Here is a 16,976-nt window from a genome sequence, read left to right on the forward strand (position 1 = left end):
TTTGTATTCCAGTTTTATTTTTACAATGCCTGCTTCAATGAAAGATTCAACAAACTCAAACAGACATTATATGCTCAAAACATTTACAGTATTTACAAATATACATTTTTTTGCTCAATGGGTAATTACAGCAACTTGTAACAGAAGTACAAGAGAAAAGAATCACTGGTGCAAAAGTTAAACTGTCCTGTTGATCACGTTGTAGTGCTTGGACCAGCAAAAGTAACAACTGGGATCAACATGTTTCGTAGCAAGCAAATGTAGTTATCACTTCACAGTGACAGTTCCTGCTGAGTTGTATTTACAAAGCCTAAGCCAGCAGAATGCTATTATTCTTTCTACAAAAAGCGATGAATGAGTTCAGAAGTGATCCCTTCTTCATTTTAATATTGAACAGCAGAATTGTTGTGTTGTACCTTCTACTGTGCAAAAAGATAGCTTTCAAATGGTCTGTTGTAATAAATGCTCAAATCAATTTAGCTTCCTTATTATACATGCTATAAAATTACACTAGAAAGTTCAAGTTTTAGAAACAACAAATACCTTTCAATATATATTCTCTCTGGTTTTTTATTTTACTATTTAAACACAGGATAAAGATATACCGGCTCCAATAAAGCTGTGCTTTTTTCATAAGCAACTCCGAGAGCCCCGTGCACAACCAAAGTCTCATTGACAAGTTTATTTTCAAGGTATGCTACTTGGGTCATCCTCACTGATGCACACACCCTTTATCTCTCCCTTCCTTTTCAAGCACCTTTCCACATGTCATTCTTCCTGGCTGTGCCATCTTTTAACCTCCGGCTATGCTTCCCTTCTGGTGGAAGGTACAAAATGCAGTCCCTACCAATTAACAGCCCAAGTGACTTGGCCACTGATGGACAAGCAGCTTACAACATTTTTAAGAGCTGACCTGTTTCAGAGTGTTCCTTCAACATAGTCCTGCTGCCTCCAGGTCAGCCGTAGGAAGTGCCATAAAAAAAATTACTTCTGTCAGATACCTGACATCAGCAGGGATTACTCTAGAGCCAGATTTCCATTTCATAGCCATGTGCAGGAGTGCTTCTCCACACACGTGCTGTACACATGGTACTGTGGCCTAAGTGCAAAACAGAGCGTGCGATGGATTCATACGCATTGTATTCAACAGAACCAGTCTCAAAATTACAGATAGAGCCTATCATGAATCCTAGTTATTTTCTCCATGATTTTATTCTCAGGTACCACCAACCATTAAAATTTTTCACCTTTAATATATATTTACATACACACATCTATTAATGCTATATATATATATACACACACACATACAGACACATGTAGCGTATGTTCACTGCATTAGAAACTTATTTACAGTTGGTTGAAAAATTATATTGAATCAAATTACAGTATACCAAAACCAAATTGGCATTTGTGCTTTTTGTTTATAAAGGAATCATTTTCATTGTCTCAAAAAAAATAATTTGCATTAAGACTTATCATGTGATAAAATAAGTTAGGAAACAACTAGGACTGAGAAGTGCAGAGTATCAGCTTTCCTCATCTGTCCCATCAAGTCTACAGAATAACTGCTTCCTTTAAAAATTCTCCATTCAAATTCCTATGGTGTTGCCCAGGCTTGCTTGAAGATTCTTGGTAAATAGTAACATGCAAAAGAATAACCATGCATCCTGCCTTGCACCATGCACATACATGAGATAAAAGTTTCTGTCTTCACTCAGTAACATATTAATAAAACAGGACTTCAAAGTGCTTTTAAAAGAGAGAAAAAAATCCCCATTCTACACAGTAGTAAAGAGGCACAAGGAGTAAGGCTTGAAACTATGTCTTCAGACACAGACCATCCTCTGGAAACCAAGATCTTAAACTCCAGATTCATCTCACTCTGTTTAAATGGTTAAAGAATACCATTGTTCGGTAATTGTTAGTCCTGGATGTACACACTTGTTTATAATCCATAACATTCATTAAAAAAAAAAAAAAAGCAGCTCTGCAGCCCAATCAGCTCAGCTGTACTTCAGTAAAGATACTTCCCTTTTGAAAGGATGAAACAGTTTCATACGAAAGCTGATTAGTTAAAAACACAGTTAAGTTTAACCTTCGTAGTGACTTAGTAAATACAGGAAGCCTCATAGTGCAGTCTGTAAGGACTGTTTTGAACAGGCAAATGTGTATTTTCTGGCCAATTGTGACTTCAGCACCTGGCTAGATAAATGATCGACTGCCAGCCTCACCTATGTTTTCACTTCAGCAACCACTTAACACTAAAAAAGTATTGCTAAAGCATACAAAATTAAAGAAGTCATCAGAAACAACCAGTGAATTTAAAATTGTCAATAACATTTGCTGGATATATAGCTTATTTTGAGTGTGGTCTTGCTGTTCTCATCCAGGACAATTTAAAACGGAAGGTTAGCTTTTTAAAATACAAATCTTGTCGGGCTGGGTGCTGAGGAAGGCCTGCTACCATCCACTGCAGGAAATAAAATACATAACATATGTACTGTTACTTTGCAAGCTGTTTAATTATTTTAGGAGTAACAGATCTTCCGTTTCCTCATAGAAAGTCACAGCATTCATGTTCCTTTCAGGAAAGAAGCATTCACCTCTTCCAGACCATGAAGTATTCTTCCTTCAGGTACCACCTTTGTGCACATTTATAGTGCTTTTCCACAGACAGCTTCTAAACAGAGTTTTCACATTGTGCTTCATTTTGACAGACTATCCTCTCAAAGATGGCTGCAGGATCCCTTTTTCAACAAGATGAGATTTCAGGGTGTTATACACATTTAGTTGTTGCTCTGGCTGAAGTACCAACAGCTGCTTCAGTAGTTTGCTGGGATTTGGACCTCTGTCAATGAAAAGTTTTTCTGATGAGCAGCAGCTCTAAAGAAGCTTTTAGACAGCCTTCCATTTTCCCCCTGCTGCACAAGCAATGCCTTCCTGTTTTTTGGGGGGATATTAAAGTATGGATTTTTTCTGCTCTAACCATCCCCTCAGGATGCGTGGCCAAACATCACCGGGAAAGCACTCTCCTTAGCCGAATACGAACAAAAAGAGAAAAGCATTGCTTGTATGTTCTGTCAGATGGGGATATTAAGAAGGTTTATGACAAAGAAGATTGACTGATTTATTCTTTCTTACTGTACTCACATTCTTCATCAAAAGATCTTTTTTAGTTTAATATCCATTGCTAGATAAGCTGTATACTACCAACTAAAAGGAAAATGGTCCAAGTCAGGAAAGAAACCCAATTAAACTATACTCCTCTAAATGACAGGAACCCATCAGCCCCATTTTCAGCCACTTATTTACAGTGTACTTCTACAATGGACCAAACATGAGGCAAAGAATCTGTAACTTAGTTATCTCATGATTATTTACTCAAATGTATTTACAAAACTAAGGGCATGTATGAGTTTGGCTACCTCCAGTCCCTTACCTTGATTACCCTTTCCCTGGGAACTAAAACGATTGCAATACAATTGTCATTCCCACAATTTCTTCTTGAAAGCTGGTGTGAGATGATGAGCAATGTTTTTAATAAGTCATCTACTCTTTTTACCCACAGTAAAAAGATAGCCTCTCCAAGAGAAAACCTCAAGTACATCCACTGAGAAATACTGAAGCTTGTGGGAAAAACTGCATCCTCAATATAGAGGCTCTTCAGGAAGCAAAAAACAGTAAGCAGATGTTACAGCAAAAAACCCTCCTGCCAGAACCCCATCCTGATACCACCCTATCAGTAAATTCCAGCAGAACTTGTACAAGGCTGCAACACAAAAACTTGTTGGTACTTGGGTTACACAGTTAACACCCTGTTAAGGCATAGCTTGAACATTACACTAATCTTACACGTGCACACAAATGTGCATTCTTAATGGTTCTGTATTTGAAGTCATTGCATAGAACAGATTTAGGAACAAACTCTGCTATTATAATGGTGCAGAACACAACTCAGACTGCAACACAGCAGTACTGCTCTTATCCAAGTGTATGTATTTTGATTTTCAAAAATCCAATACCTTATGAAACTGGTGATGTAGACGTGAACAAAAGTGGCCATCAAATACTGACAATCAAAGCGATCCATTATGCCACCGTGCCCAGGGATTGTGTCTGCAAAATCCTTTTGGGTGTGAAGGACAGGGAGAAAAAAAATCATGTTAACCGATTCAGATGAAACACACTCATCAAGCGTCACTTCACAGCAGTGTTTTAAGGCCATAATTAAGCTATGGTTTTACTGCATTGAGCATAAAGTTAGAAAGAGCCTCCTTGCTAAAGAAGATTTTAACTGCAAAGGTTTGTCAAGGGATGAGACAAAAAAAAAAAAAGGAAGCAAGATGGAGCATTCAAGTCTACACGTACTTGATTCCATTTTGAGGCAACCATCTCAAGTTAATGGTTGTCGTTTCTTGCCTCTTCAGGGTCTGATTCTCCTCTTTAAGGCTTTTCTTGCACTGTCTACTGGCAGCTGGTACTGAAGCACTTACTTCCAAGGAGTATCTACTTGCTTCCAGCCAAGTGGTAACTTGAGAACTCTTTCCACTGTCTCCCACTGGCTTCACAAGTTGTGCGGCCCATTCACCTGCTAGTTTTGTCACTGGCTTCTTGGTAACGTTAATTACAAGCCATGATGCGCACAAGCAATATAAATACATTGAACATGATCACAAAGCCTTGTCATTAATAAATCACTTGTTTAAAAAACAATAATAATACTTGGATGAAAACAATAGTCAGTACACCAGCTTTGTGTTACCCGACCTTGTCTGCACAACGGCTTTATTATTAGGCAAGTGCCCTCACACACCCTCGGTGACATTCTTGCTCACTTCTGGACCTTTGTCAGGTGAGCTGGCTGCCAGCAATAGATACAAGCCCTGTACTTGTGCTGCTCCAGCAGGCATGGACTGCATGCACGCGCCACCTTTAATAACAATAAACACAATATCCCTGTCCCTGTGATGGCCCTTTGGCTGCAGTGTGTTGTACTGAAACTGCTGCTTTTCAGAAGTATCATTTTCCCCCCAAAAAAGCCCTTCTTCACACCAATGTTCCCTTGCTGCTGTGGCTAACAGGCATGAAAGAGCGCAAGGCTGTAGCCAGCGAACTGCCGGACAAGCTGCTTGGACCAACGTAAGGAAAAGGATCAAGTACAAACACATGTATGGGAGTTCAGCACAAACAGAGGTTTATTTGTACGCTTCTGTGCAAAGCACATGCCAAAACCAGTGGACACAGGGAACAAGAGCAACAAGCAACAAGTTAAGAATTACAGCAGTCCTACCAAGACATAAAGGAGGTCAGGAGAAAATTTGGGGCTGCCCTCTTCCCATACTCCAGCTGCACTTAATGCCAGCCAGGGACACTACTGCCACAAGCGACAGCGCACACCTTGCAATAAACAGAGGTTAGCACATCACATCAATTGCCAGTACACGTTCTTGTACAAGGCAGCGCTGCATTGGCAAAAAGCAGCCTGACACTCATGCCCAGGTGAGCCTGACATGTCAGCATCTGCATACAGCACAGACTCTGTTGGTAAAACACAGCCAGCCATAATTTGAAGGGCAAACTGCTGTCAGCAATTATCTACAGGTTGCCACACGTGTCAAGTGTAATTATCTCACATCTTGTTCATCCCGATCACTTTAGCAGCATGACTGAGAAGAGTAATTATCAACCACAATGCAAAAATAAAATAAAAAAGAAACGGGAACAATATACCTATATCTGATAAAACAAAGTGCTGCTACTGATGCTAAAAAACAGCTCAAAGATCTTCCTAGAAAGACTACGTACTGCACTCAATAAATGAAAAAAACAAACAAACAAAAACAACCAACAGAACAAGCACTCTCATTCAAAGAGACAACCAAAACACAGCCAGCTTACAGAAGTGATGACGCACCTTGATTTTGAAAGCTCTTTTAAATCCACTGGCGAAGAATCCTCCAAATGGTCCAATTAGGGATGCAAATGTTGACAGGGCAATGCTGTGCATCTGGAATGGGTACATATTCACCGTTTCCTACGTGAAAAATAATAAGCAAGATATTTCATTATCTTTCATTCTAGGCATGTTTCAGCTCAAGTATTTGACAATTGGGCTGGTACAGAGTAAATTTCCACAAAGCTTCACCCTTTCCTAATACAAAATAATACTTTTCAGCCAAGCCCTTAGTTAATCATAAGGAACGTTATCTTCCCCAGCCTAATCTTCCCCAACTCTGCTTTTCCAGCTCCATTTCCTATAAAGAAAGGAGCTTTCCACTAACCCAACGATATTTCTGAAGACCAGGTGACCCAGTGCTCCCCAGGCACTGGTCGCTGTCATGCCATTCAACTGTCACAGTTGCTCCTTTCAAGTGCTCTCACGAGACAGACAGGAATTTTGCTCAGGTCTGCAATACTAGCACCGTGCGTACATAGGGCAACAATGGGAGATAAAAGTTTAACCTCTGTTAATGTTTTTGTTTTACATTTAACTATCTATTGTCCCCCTCATTCCGTCCACAGACTTGAAATTTCTTTTGATCTATTACAGTTTTTAGGGATAAGAGACTTAATTATCAGGAAGGAGAACAGGTACTCATTACCAAAGATGATAATCTAGGTAAGCATTTATTTTATTTTACTTTATTTTGCAATTTCGTTTTGGGCCCTTTCAAGTCAATGGCACAGGCTGCAACCTTGAGCACACCTCACCTGGCAATTCTCAATATACACCGCCTGGAGCTGAAAATCCCTGAACCTTACGTTTCCAATCTGCATTACGAGCAACACTGACTACCTTCTGGAATGATTTTGACTTCCTGTAAGTATTGCTAAAACCAATTCTATTCTCAAAAGGCCTCTTAGAGATTAGCAATACTACTCGCAAAGTGCAGACTCGCATCTGCTTTAGGGGTTAATTGACATCTCCCTACCAGACTATCGCAGAGCTGACTGTTCCCTTCTCTTCCCTTACCAAAATGTATAATGAAACTGAATCACAGAATCGTCTAGGTTGGAAGAGACCTCCAAGATCACCGAGTCCAACCTCTGACCTAACACTAACAAGTCCTCCACTAAACCATATCACTAAGGGCTACATCTAAACGTCTTTTAAAGACCTCCAGGGATGGTGACCCAACCACTTCCCTGGGCAGCCCATTCCAATGCCTAACAACCCTTTCAGTAAAGAAGTTTTCCCTAATATCCAACCTAAACCTCCCCTGCCACAACTTTAGCCCATTCCCCCTCGTCCTGTCACCAGGCACGTGGGAGAACAGACCAACCCCCACCTCTCTACAGCCTCCTTTAAGGTACCTGTAGAGAGCGATAAGGTCGCCCCTGAGCCTCCTCTTCTCCAGGCTGAACAAGCCCAGCTCCCTCAGCCGCTCCTTGTAAGACTTGTTCTCCAGACCCTTCACCAGCTTCGTTGCCCTTCTCTGGACTCTCCCGAGCACGTCCATGTCCTTCTTGTAGCGAGGGGCCCAAAACTGAACCCAGTACTCGAGGTGCGGCCTCACCAGAGCCGAGTACAGGGGGACAATCACTTCCCTAGACCTGCTGGCCACACTGCTTCTTAGGCAAGCCAGGATGCTGTTGGCCTTCCTGGCCACCTGGGCACACTGCTGGCTCATGTTCAGCCGACTATCAACCAGTACTCCCAGGTCCTTCTCTGCCAGGCAGCTTTCCAGCCACTCATCTCCCAGCCTGTAGCTCTGCTTGGGGTTGTTGTGCCCCAAGTGCAGGACCCGGCACTTGGCCTTGCTGAACTTCATACAGTTGGCCTCAGCCCATCGCTCCAGCCTATCCAGATCCTCCTGCAGAGCCTTCCTACCCTCAAGCAGATCGACACATGCACCTGGACAGAATGAGACTTCTCTCAACCCAGACTACACACTGACTTTATGCAAAAACAAAAAAACAAACAAAAACTTTTTACATTTGCCATCAACGCCACAGTTCCTGAAGCAATGGTATACTCATTCAGCATGAATATATCAGAGCTCCTTCCAGATGCAGTCTTGCCTTTTTTTAAGTACCACCTGCAGCCATTAATTATCTGCAGTCCTCAGTTTTTGCAGACAGCAGCAATAATTTCCCGCTTCTGCCTTCCTGTTACGTGTGAACTTTTCTCACTACGTGTTCTACCCGTGTAAAAGTAAGGAAAACCCAGTGTCTTGCTCAGCACTGTCTACTTGCTCTCTGTGCTGAGGCAGCAGAGCAGGGGAGTGATGCAGAAGGCATGTGCCAGCCGTTCCTGTTCTGTTCTGTGTTCATCGCAGTCACCTCCTCTTTGCCTCCAAGGAAAGATAAATGTGCGTGGGGGGTGTGCATCTGTGCACATGTGTGGGCATGCACATATGTATGTATAGATGTATATATGTGCCGCTAAGTGTGTGCATGTGGGTGTATGTGTGTGTATGGGCATGGGTGTGCAGCTGTGCGTGTATTTGCATAAGTATATATAAGTGAGGTGAGTGTATTTATGTCTGGGGGATGTGTGTGTATGTATGTGCACACGTTTATGCACATGGATAGGCGTCTGGTTGTGTGTGGTAGATGTATGTATGTCTGGATGGGTGGAGCTGCATGTGGGGGTCTGTGGGTGTATAGACGCATGTGTCTGTATAGAAGTGTGTGCCCCTCCATGTGGGGATATCTGTCTGTGGGTGGGTGAGGAGGTGGCTGTGTGTGTACATAGAAATAACTATATAATTAATCATTTATTTGTATAGGTGACAAATTTTTATGAATGTAGATATGAAAAACAGTCCGCATGCATTTCTATCGGGTCTGTACCTGTGAGAGTCCCCCCCATGCCTGTGACTCAGGCTGCAGTGCTTTCCCCAGCAGGAGGAGTGATGGTTCAGATCCTGTCAGGTGAAGATTCAATGTGTCTCTTGCCAGAACGTGCAGGCTGCACGCACAGAAAAGGGTTGGCGACTCCGTTACAAGCACAGGTCCTATCCTATCTGCAGCTGCACACTCACTGCAAATGGAATCAAGTTCTACTAATGCAAGTATTTAACCTTACTGCTAACTCAGGCCTTTGCCAATTTTCCACAAGATCCTAACAGCTTACCTGAGTGACATGCAGTACAGTGAACAGCATCGTCCACTTTCTGCACAAATACTGGCAATGAGGACACAGAGATGTTTCCTCGTGTGGCTTCAGCAATGCCTTTCCCTGATGACCTCCTCCCCATGCGAGCAAGAGAAGCTCACAGTGTCAATTCAGTTCTTATCCCTCAAGACCTACCCACGTTCGTGTACTTTTCTAAAAAGTTTTTATAAAAGTTTTCAAGCTGGGAATTATAATTCCAATTTTAATTAAAACCTTTTTTTTTCTTTTCTTACCCATCCCAACACAGACCGAAGCAATAGTGGCACCGAATACTTCTTCATCTGGAAGAGCTCCAAAGGTTCACACTCTGTCACAAATCTATTTGTTTCACTCTTATATTCCACTGGGCAGACAAAGTACTGATGCTGAGCCAAGAAATAGGAAAACTGGCAAGCAGAAGAACAACTCGTCAAATATGCATTAGTCGATACAGTCAAAAATCATACTGTAATTGAAGGCTTTATTATCTTGGAGTAAATGGAGTAAATGTTAATGGAGTAAAATCAGCCCTCTTTTTAGGTTGGAGAATGCCTCAACAAGGGAGGTGGATGCTGACCTTCAATGCCCTTAGCAACCATTTCCCATCTTTTCTTTTCCTATCTCTCAGGCTCGTATCTAGTGCATGTTTCTGCACTGTAATATTCCCAAGCGTTAACTACTCATTATTTCTTTAGAGTTCACTTCTCCATTCAATCTTGAACTACTGGTACTGCACAGTTGTGCACCTACAAGTTCCACTGATCTTGTTGATAAGTTACATATAAAAGCAATTATTTTATGTTGCTGCTTTCTTCTATGCATACCATTGGCGTAAAGCACCCGTCTAAACCCATGGGCATTCTGTCAGGAGAAACGACATTATGTGTTAGGATGCAAGGCAACAGCCTCAAGTTGCACTGGAGAGGTTTAAATTGGACATTAGGAAGAATTTCTTCACAGAGAGGGTGGTCAAGCCCTGGAGTGGGCTGCCCAAAGAAGTGGTGGGGTCCCCATCCCTGGGGATATTTCAGAGCTGTATGGACGTGGTACTAGGGAACAAGGCTTAGTGATGGGATCCAGTAGGTGAGATTGGATGTGATGATCTTGAATGTCTTCTCCAACCTGAATGATTCTATTTACTGAGCTATTCCATATGAACCTATGCAAGAAAAGTTGTGTTGTTACTTACAATAAATCCAAATACAACTGTGGAGATGCCACCTCCAATGAACCCTTCCCAGGTCTTTTTGGGAGACAGCTAGGCACAAGAGAGAGAGCGAGCTGCATCAATTGCATCATTGAACTTCTTTTTTTAAAAAAACCACCTGGACCTTGCTTGCAATAAGCTCCTACTTGTGAGCATGTGCAAGTGTCAAACACTGAATGTCACTGGCTGCAATCTCTGAGCACTGTAGATAGAAAAGCAGAGCCAGGAGCTGTCCCGGGGCAGGCAGGGAATGTGCCAAGGTTGGACAGTCCTCGGGAGATGCTTGCTCCCTACTTAAGATGGGCAAAAAACCACAGCATCTAAATGCAAACAGAGAGAGACCAGCATAGCAAGCTGTTTTCTTCATCAAATTCCATCAGGCTTCCTATTTGGGAGCAGTTTATTATCAGATCCAACCAAATACACCAAAGTTAACATCGCAAGGACATGAAAATAAAAATTCGTATCTTTCCGTAGGGTCTTGCAAATACTACCAAAATTGGAAGATTACTGCTTGAGCCCTTCTCAATGCTACGTCAATGAGACCAGATGAGGAACAGGTATACATTACATAAAGCCTTATTTCAAGCAACAGTTTTTGAAGAAGTATGCAGTTTAACCTGCATGTGCAATCCAAAAAGAAAGCAGCAACAGTTAACAATGTAACAGACTGCGACTTTATCATACTACATTGATATTGCATTCACAGTAATCCCACTTTGCACTTAAAAATCCCTAGAAAACAAGATAAATGATGTGTTTTCTAGCAAATGTCTAACATGCAGTACAGCTGAAACTACTGACCTCTATAAACATAATTTTGAACAAGTATCAAAAATGCTGTGAACTGTAAGAACCTGTTACTGAGTCAAGTACATACCTTAATTAATGGAGTTCTGCCAAAGAAGAATCCAAAGATGTAAGCGGCAATATCATTGCAGATCACACTTGAAATGGGCACCAGAAACCTAGAGAAAGATGCACAGAAAGTTTCAGAAGGGGGAGGGGGTAGAAGGTGCCTGAACCTAAACAGAGAACAGAAATAACTTTTAATTGACACAGCAGCATTTTTGGTTGGGAATTTTTATCTAATATTTAGAAACAATTATGTTTCATAATATGTTCACCTAGTTCCCCCATAAGCAACGTATTGAGCTATACTGATGTTCGTGTTCAGCCAGTACAGACTGGTAGAGATCCACAGTAGTTCAATTTATAATTTCAGTTTAGCACATGAGCTTAAAATGTCAACAGGTTGGCTTTTTCTATCAGACTTGAAGACTAGTACCACTTAAAAAGAAATCAACAGAAATAAACATGTTAATGTTACTGGTAACATCAAAGCAAGCAAATCCCTTATAAAGTTCAATGATACCTACATTTAAAAAAAGAAAAAATATTTTCCTTTTCTTGCTCTTGTCAGTTTGCAGCAGCCTGTGTTAGCTTTTTAAGTGGTCTCTGCATGTAAACATCATCTGAATTTGCTACTAAAACGTGTTAACCTCTTTTTCCCTTTACAAAGCAGAAATGTATTAATAAGATTGGAGTCAGATTCTGTGACCATCTGCCAAATTGTCTGGTGCAATAGTAGCAGAAATGCTAATAAGAAATAGGCAGCTAGCTCAAAAACTAGGTTCAGTGTTTTCCATACGTGCAAGTTCAGCATAAAAAGAATTTGTTCATACAAACTCTGTCAAAGGCTTTTTTTTTTTCTTTTTAACTGTGAGCATGTCTTTTCTGTAATGATCTTCCCTGTCGAGAAAAGAACAAGGAACACATGCAGTATTATGTCCTCCAAAGTACACACTACCTTCCATGTTCTTCTTTCTGTCTCAACTTGCAATTTACACTCTCCCTAAAGAGGTGTGGGGTGCAAAAACATGACATCTCATTAAGGGAGAAGTTTTAAAGTCATCAAGTTTAACTGCATCATCAGAATTTAATACGTAGTGGGAAGTGAGGCATTAGGACAACCAAACAACAGTCAAGATTTACATTCTGTAGGATTTTTTTTTTTTTTTTTAGGTCAACTGACTTTACCTGTACATACAAAATTAAGAAAAACACTTCTCCCTTTCTCAATATACATCTTGGTCTTGGAGACTACCATTAGTTAGCAAGAAAGGGTAGTCTTTGCTATCATTTCACCTGAATTTCATACGGACAAGACACGTGGTTTAAGACCACTGATACCTGCCACTTCACTTGCTGGAACTATTCTGCTTGCTTGCTAAAAACAGAAGAGAACACATTTCGAGTTACTTTGAAAAATCCCCAGTGTGTTGTTTTTAACCTCTGAGGATTTCATGTCCTTGAAACCTTCTGGAAAGAAGGTCTCAAGCTGGACTCCTGAAACCAGATTGATCTTCCAAATTAAATGGTCCCATTTCAGTAGGACTGTGTAATCTGAAGCTCCCAAGCAGCTGAAAAGGAACTGCTGCATGTTCCTGTCTTCACCAAATGCCATGGGAGATAGTTGACCATACTTGGGATTAACCCTGATCCTTGCACATAAATGAAGCAGTTGTTTGAAACTACTATACTTGTGGCTGCCTATCAAGCTTAAGGGGTTTCTGCCCACTGCCCTGTACCCTTTACGTCACTGCTCCCACCACCTCCGACTCCCCCTCCAACTAAGCATGGATGCTCCTTACTTGGTGCAGCTTCAACTGCTCTTGCGGTTATTCCCTAACTAGATCTGCTATGTAACAGAGCCAACCTTTCAATGCAATAGAGTTACAAATTAGTTTGTTACTTTTCCCTTACCAGATCATGCCTTCAAAGAGATTTTGGATGACTAGATGAGATTGAGTTACAGTGATCAGCAAAGTGACATGAGTCCATGCGAACTGTTAACAATGCAACAACACAACAGTTAGTGAAAACACCGATCAGTACACCTCCATCAATACTGGCACGTCAGCTAGAGGAGCCCCGAGGAGCTCACAGGTAGACCAGCTCTAGCGGTAAGGCAAGAGATGCATGCATACAGTACATCACAAGTTAGCTGGCTTTCAGAAGCAAGGACCGAAACTTTAAAAGGCTTCCCCATCGCTTTCCTTTACCCGGAATTTTTTAATGTGCAGTTTAACATCCAATTTAGTGAGACATATACCTTCAGCATGAAAGCAGCAAAGAAACATAAGCAATGTGATATTCTGCGTATACATACATAAAAGACAAGTTAGAACTGTAACAATAAAATGGCAATGAAGAACTCATGAAAGAGTCATGTTACACAGATGTGGATATCATGACAGAATACCGGTCCTCTTAGGAAAGATGGAATTTCTCAGGATTAGTGAAAACTAAGTGTTAATTTTTATGGACATGGCCATTTCAACTGTCAATTTCACCAATACTACTCTGTGTACCTAGTGTTTATTCTGTAGCAGCAGTATGCAATAAAGTGGTTTCCAAACAGTCTACCATTAAAGCTTCTACATTACATATTGCTTTCCAGAAACTCACAGATCAAGACCTGGTCATTTTTCCAGGCAACACTGAACTCAAGCACACAATGGCTGTGCTAGTTAATACTCAGGATGTCCTACTTCTTTAAATTTCCTTATCACGTGTGTTTTCCTATGGCAGCCAGCATCTACTTGCAGTTAAGAAACATGAAGAGTCTGAAAGCAGGTGCAAGAACTGACTCAAGCTTCCTGAAAATATTATCTGCTGGGTAACTAAAGCATCTCTGCAGCAAGACATGTATTAATCATACAGTGGTATTGTAAAACCAAGTCAAACCAAATGGCTACTCCTCTTCAGTCCAAACTGTCCGTCCCCTGTTCCCCCCTCAAAAAAAGGTTCCCTGTGTTCTACTGAAATTCTTCTGTAGTCACACCTTAATGCTTTCTGGACAATCACAATGTTAAACGACTGACTACATTTGTTCGCCCTTCCTTTTCTGGGGAGGGGCGGGGCGGGGGAGGCAAGAGAGGGGAAGGAAGAGAGGGATATCGGGGAAAATAAATACAATTACCTTGTGCCAATTCAAAGATACGTGCTTTGCTGATTACAAAAGCAAAACCACCTCCTCCAAAAAAGCTGCATCTCCCCCCAGTGAAGCCACTTCTCCCACAAACAGGGTAAATCCTTTCTGAATATAACTTTTGTTGCTTTTTAATGCTATAGTGCTCAGCTAAGTCCTAGTCCAAAATGAGGGACCCGCAGTGGTAAAGTGTCACCTAAGGCCCTGTAGAAACAAAGGGGTTAACTGCAGCCACTGACCTTTAAGTAATCTTTAAGGTTGCACAACACCCTGACCACTCAAGTTCTTTAAAGACAAGTCATACTGCATTACTGTTTTACTGTTGCTTCTGATCATTCCGATTTTTAATCAAATTTGGGAGTCAGAAACACTGGTTTCTTACAGGACAAGAATGATCTATTGGGGCACAGCACAGGGCCAGAACCACTGTTAAGTGTCACAGAACCCATCTCCTGTGCAGGCGTTCAGGTCAGGTTTCCTTCCAGCACTGCAACAGGGCCTCTACAAAGAGGTGCTCGAGACACAAGAACCATGTCCCACCCCGTGCCGAATGAGTCTGGCTTCCAACCTGCATGGAAGGTGCACGCACTCAGCGGGAGCCTCTCCCTTGTCCGCCTGCCACTACAGGAGCAGTGTCACAGTGTGTACAGGGCCTCGCAAACTGCAGCTCGTATACAGTGAGAGACTGCTTTGTGAGACGATAAGAAGCCCCAAGGTATAGGCAGAGACACCCAATAGCCCAACATCACTTGGTTGCACACCCTCACCTTCCAAGGTATTTTATGAACATAAGGACATGACCCTTTCTAGTGATATATGTACACAACTGACCAGGGCAAAGTGGGTAATACACACCATGTAAAACTGCAGACGGTAGTGTTTCTTCACTAAGCTCAGAACAAACATGCAGAAGCCTGTAAAACAAAGCAAGCGTAGTTTGTACTACTGAATGTGTAATTACACTGAACCACCATACACCAATAATTCTCTTCCCTTGAAGCAGTCTCCAACCTGCCTGTTTGGAGCACCTACTTCTGTTTGGTAACCACAGATAGAGAATTCTTCTCATTAGAGCAGAAGATTTATATGACATCAGTAGGAAGCATCCATTTCATTACTTACAAGGTCACATCATGGACATCAATTTTAGCGGACGAGACCATCGCCTTTAAAAGGTCCCCAAAGCCAGGCCAACAAACTTGATTTGAATGACAAACAGGAAATAACCTGAAGGTGAACATCAGCTCACCACCCCTACCCCAGAGAGGCACACAGCTGCAGGCAACAGAACCTTGAGGCATGGGTGCTGGAGAGCGCAGATTACAGGGAGATGTATCGCCCCTCAGCTCCGGGGGCATGCCTTCCGTACGACAGTGTCCTGCAGGAGAGAGGCTGGTGGCCACCCGCAGGACCCCTGGCCTCCCACTGGGTGCGTGGCTGCTGCCTGCTCTCCCCCTCCTTGCCCTTTCAGCAGCCATGAGCGTTAGTTGTGTTAGGTTCCTCGGGGAGAAGCTGGCTGGAAAAGGTCAGGTCTTGCAAGGCTGGTTGCTAGTTTGTGATCTAAGCATGGAGTAGAATTTTTGTCTGGTTTACAAAACAGTAGCAGTAGACAACGTTCTTTATGAAGATCAGGTTTCTTCATCTATTTTACAAATACTGGCAGTGTGGCAGTCTCCCCATCTCTCAGGTCAACCTGAGTCTTCAGCTGATTACTTTTAAGGCTAAAGTAACATTAATACTGTGTTCCTGAAAGCAGCATGGACTGCATTTACTTGTTCACAGAGACAGGAAGGAGGCTGTTAAAGAACTCTTTCCCTGGACTGGGGGGAAAATTTATCCATGAGGCAAGCAAAAGAGTATCTCACAAACGAAATAAAGTCTGAGGCCTTTTGAATAAGCACTTTACAATATAATTGCACACCTTATTGCTGTAGCCCTGGCAGAACACTTACACAATAAAGCATTAACCCATCACAATAATGACACAGATAAGCCGTTTCCACACACTGACAAAATACTCTTGATGCATTCAGGTACTGAACCCAAATACTTCTGCCATCAAAATTAATTCACGTTGACTCTTAACGAGTACTATTAGCTCAACCTTCCAACAATCATCAACTGTTTTTTAGACTACTACCTTCTTCTAGGTGAATGCAAAATTTATACTCATATTTTGATGATAAAAGTGTAAATTTCCTCCAACAGCACCAGAAAAAGAGTAACAGAGTAGAAAAAGCTAAGAAGTTTTTTTCTTAAAAACAAAGCAAAACAAACAAACAAGCACAGAAACAAATGCAGCACACTGTTCTTCCGTTTCTGCCATTTCCTTCACTTACCTGCCAGATAGAGTGCAAAAGATATAAACCTGTGGTAACGTATTAGGAACTGAAGCTGTTCTCTTCTCTGAACAAATGTACCAAAGTAATCAGCCACAGTTTCCCCGTAAAAAAAGTAGTTGACACACAGCAAAAAGTACCTGAAACAGACAAGAGGCAGCTGTTACTTTAACAAGGTAATACACGGTTGTGTCATTCATTAAAAACAAAACAAAACAAAACAAACAAACAAAAATCTCCCCCCCCACCCGACACACAAAAAGAAAACCAAAAAGTGGAAAGTGGAAAAGGTTCACAATGAAAACAAAATGCAAGTACAATTCCAGTCTTTCA

General features: G+C 41.7%; 1 protein-coding gene across 2 annotated transcripts in view; it reads right to left on the bottom strand.

Moving 5' to 3' along the window:
- The window catches only part of CDS1 (CDP-diacylglycerol synthase 1), a 29,193-nt gene continuing 12,217 nt past the window's right edge, over positions 1 to 16,976 (bottom strand). For both annotated transcript variants that reach the window (XM_083834196.1, XM_083834195.1), the window contains exons 5-13: positions 16,644 to 16,783; positions 15,160 to 15,218; positions 13,077 to 13,159; positions 11,191 to 11,278; positions 10,293 to 10,361; positions 9,358 to 9,510; positions 5,918 to 6,037; positions 4,026 to 4,129; positions 1 to 2,851 (exon numbers count right to left, since the gene is read on the bottom strand). In XM_083834196.1, the coding sequence (XP_083690322.1) occupies positions 2,722 to 2,851; positions 4,026 to 4,129; positions 5,918 to 6,037; positions 9,358 to 9,510; positions 10,293 to 10,361; positions 11,191 to 11,278; positions 13,077 to 13,159; positions 15,160 to 15,218; positions 16,644 to 16,783 (946 nt within the window). In that variant the 3' untranslated portion in view covers positions 1 to 2,721. The remainder of the gene's footprint in view (positions 2,852 to 4,025; positions 4,130 to 5,917; positions 6,038 to 9,357; positions 9,511 to 10,292; positions 10,362 to 11,190; positions 11,279 to 13,076; positions 13,160 to 15,159; positions 15,219 to 16,643; positions 16,784 to 16,976) is intronic.

The sequence above is a fragment of the Anser anser genome (assembly GCF_964211835.1).
Source record: "Anser anser genome assembly, chromosome: 4".
Taxonomy (NCBI): domain Eukaryota; kingdom Metazoa; phylum Chordata; class Aves; order Anseriformes; family Anatidae; genus Anser; species Anser anser.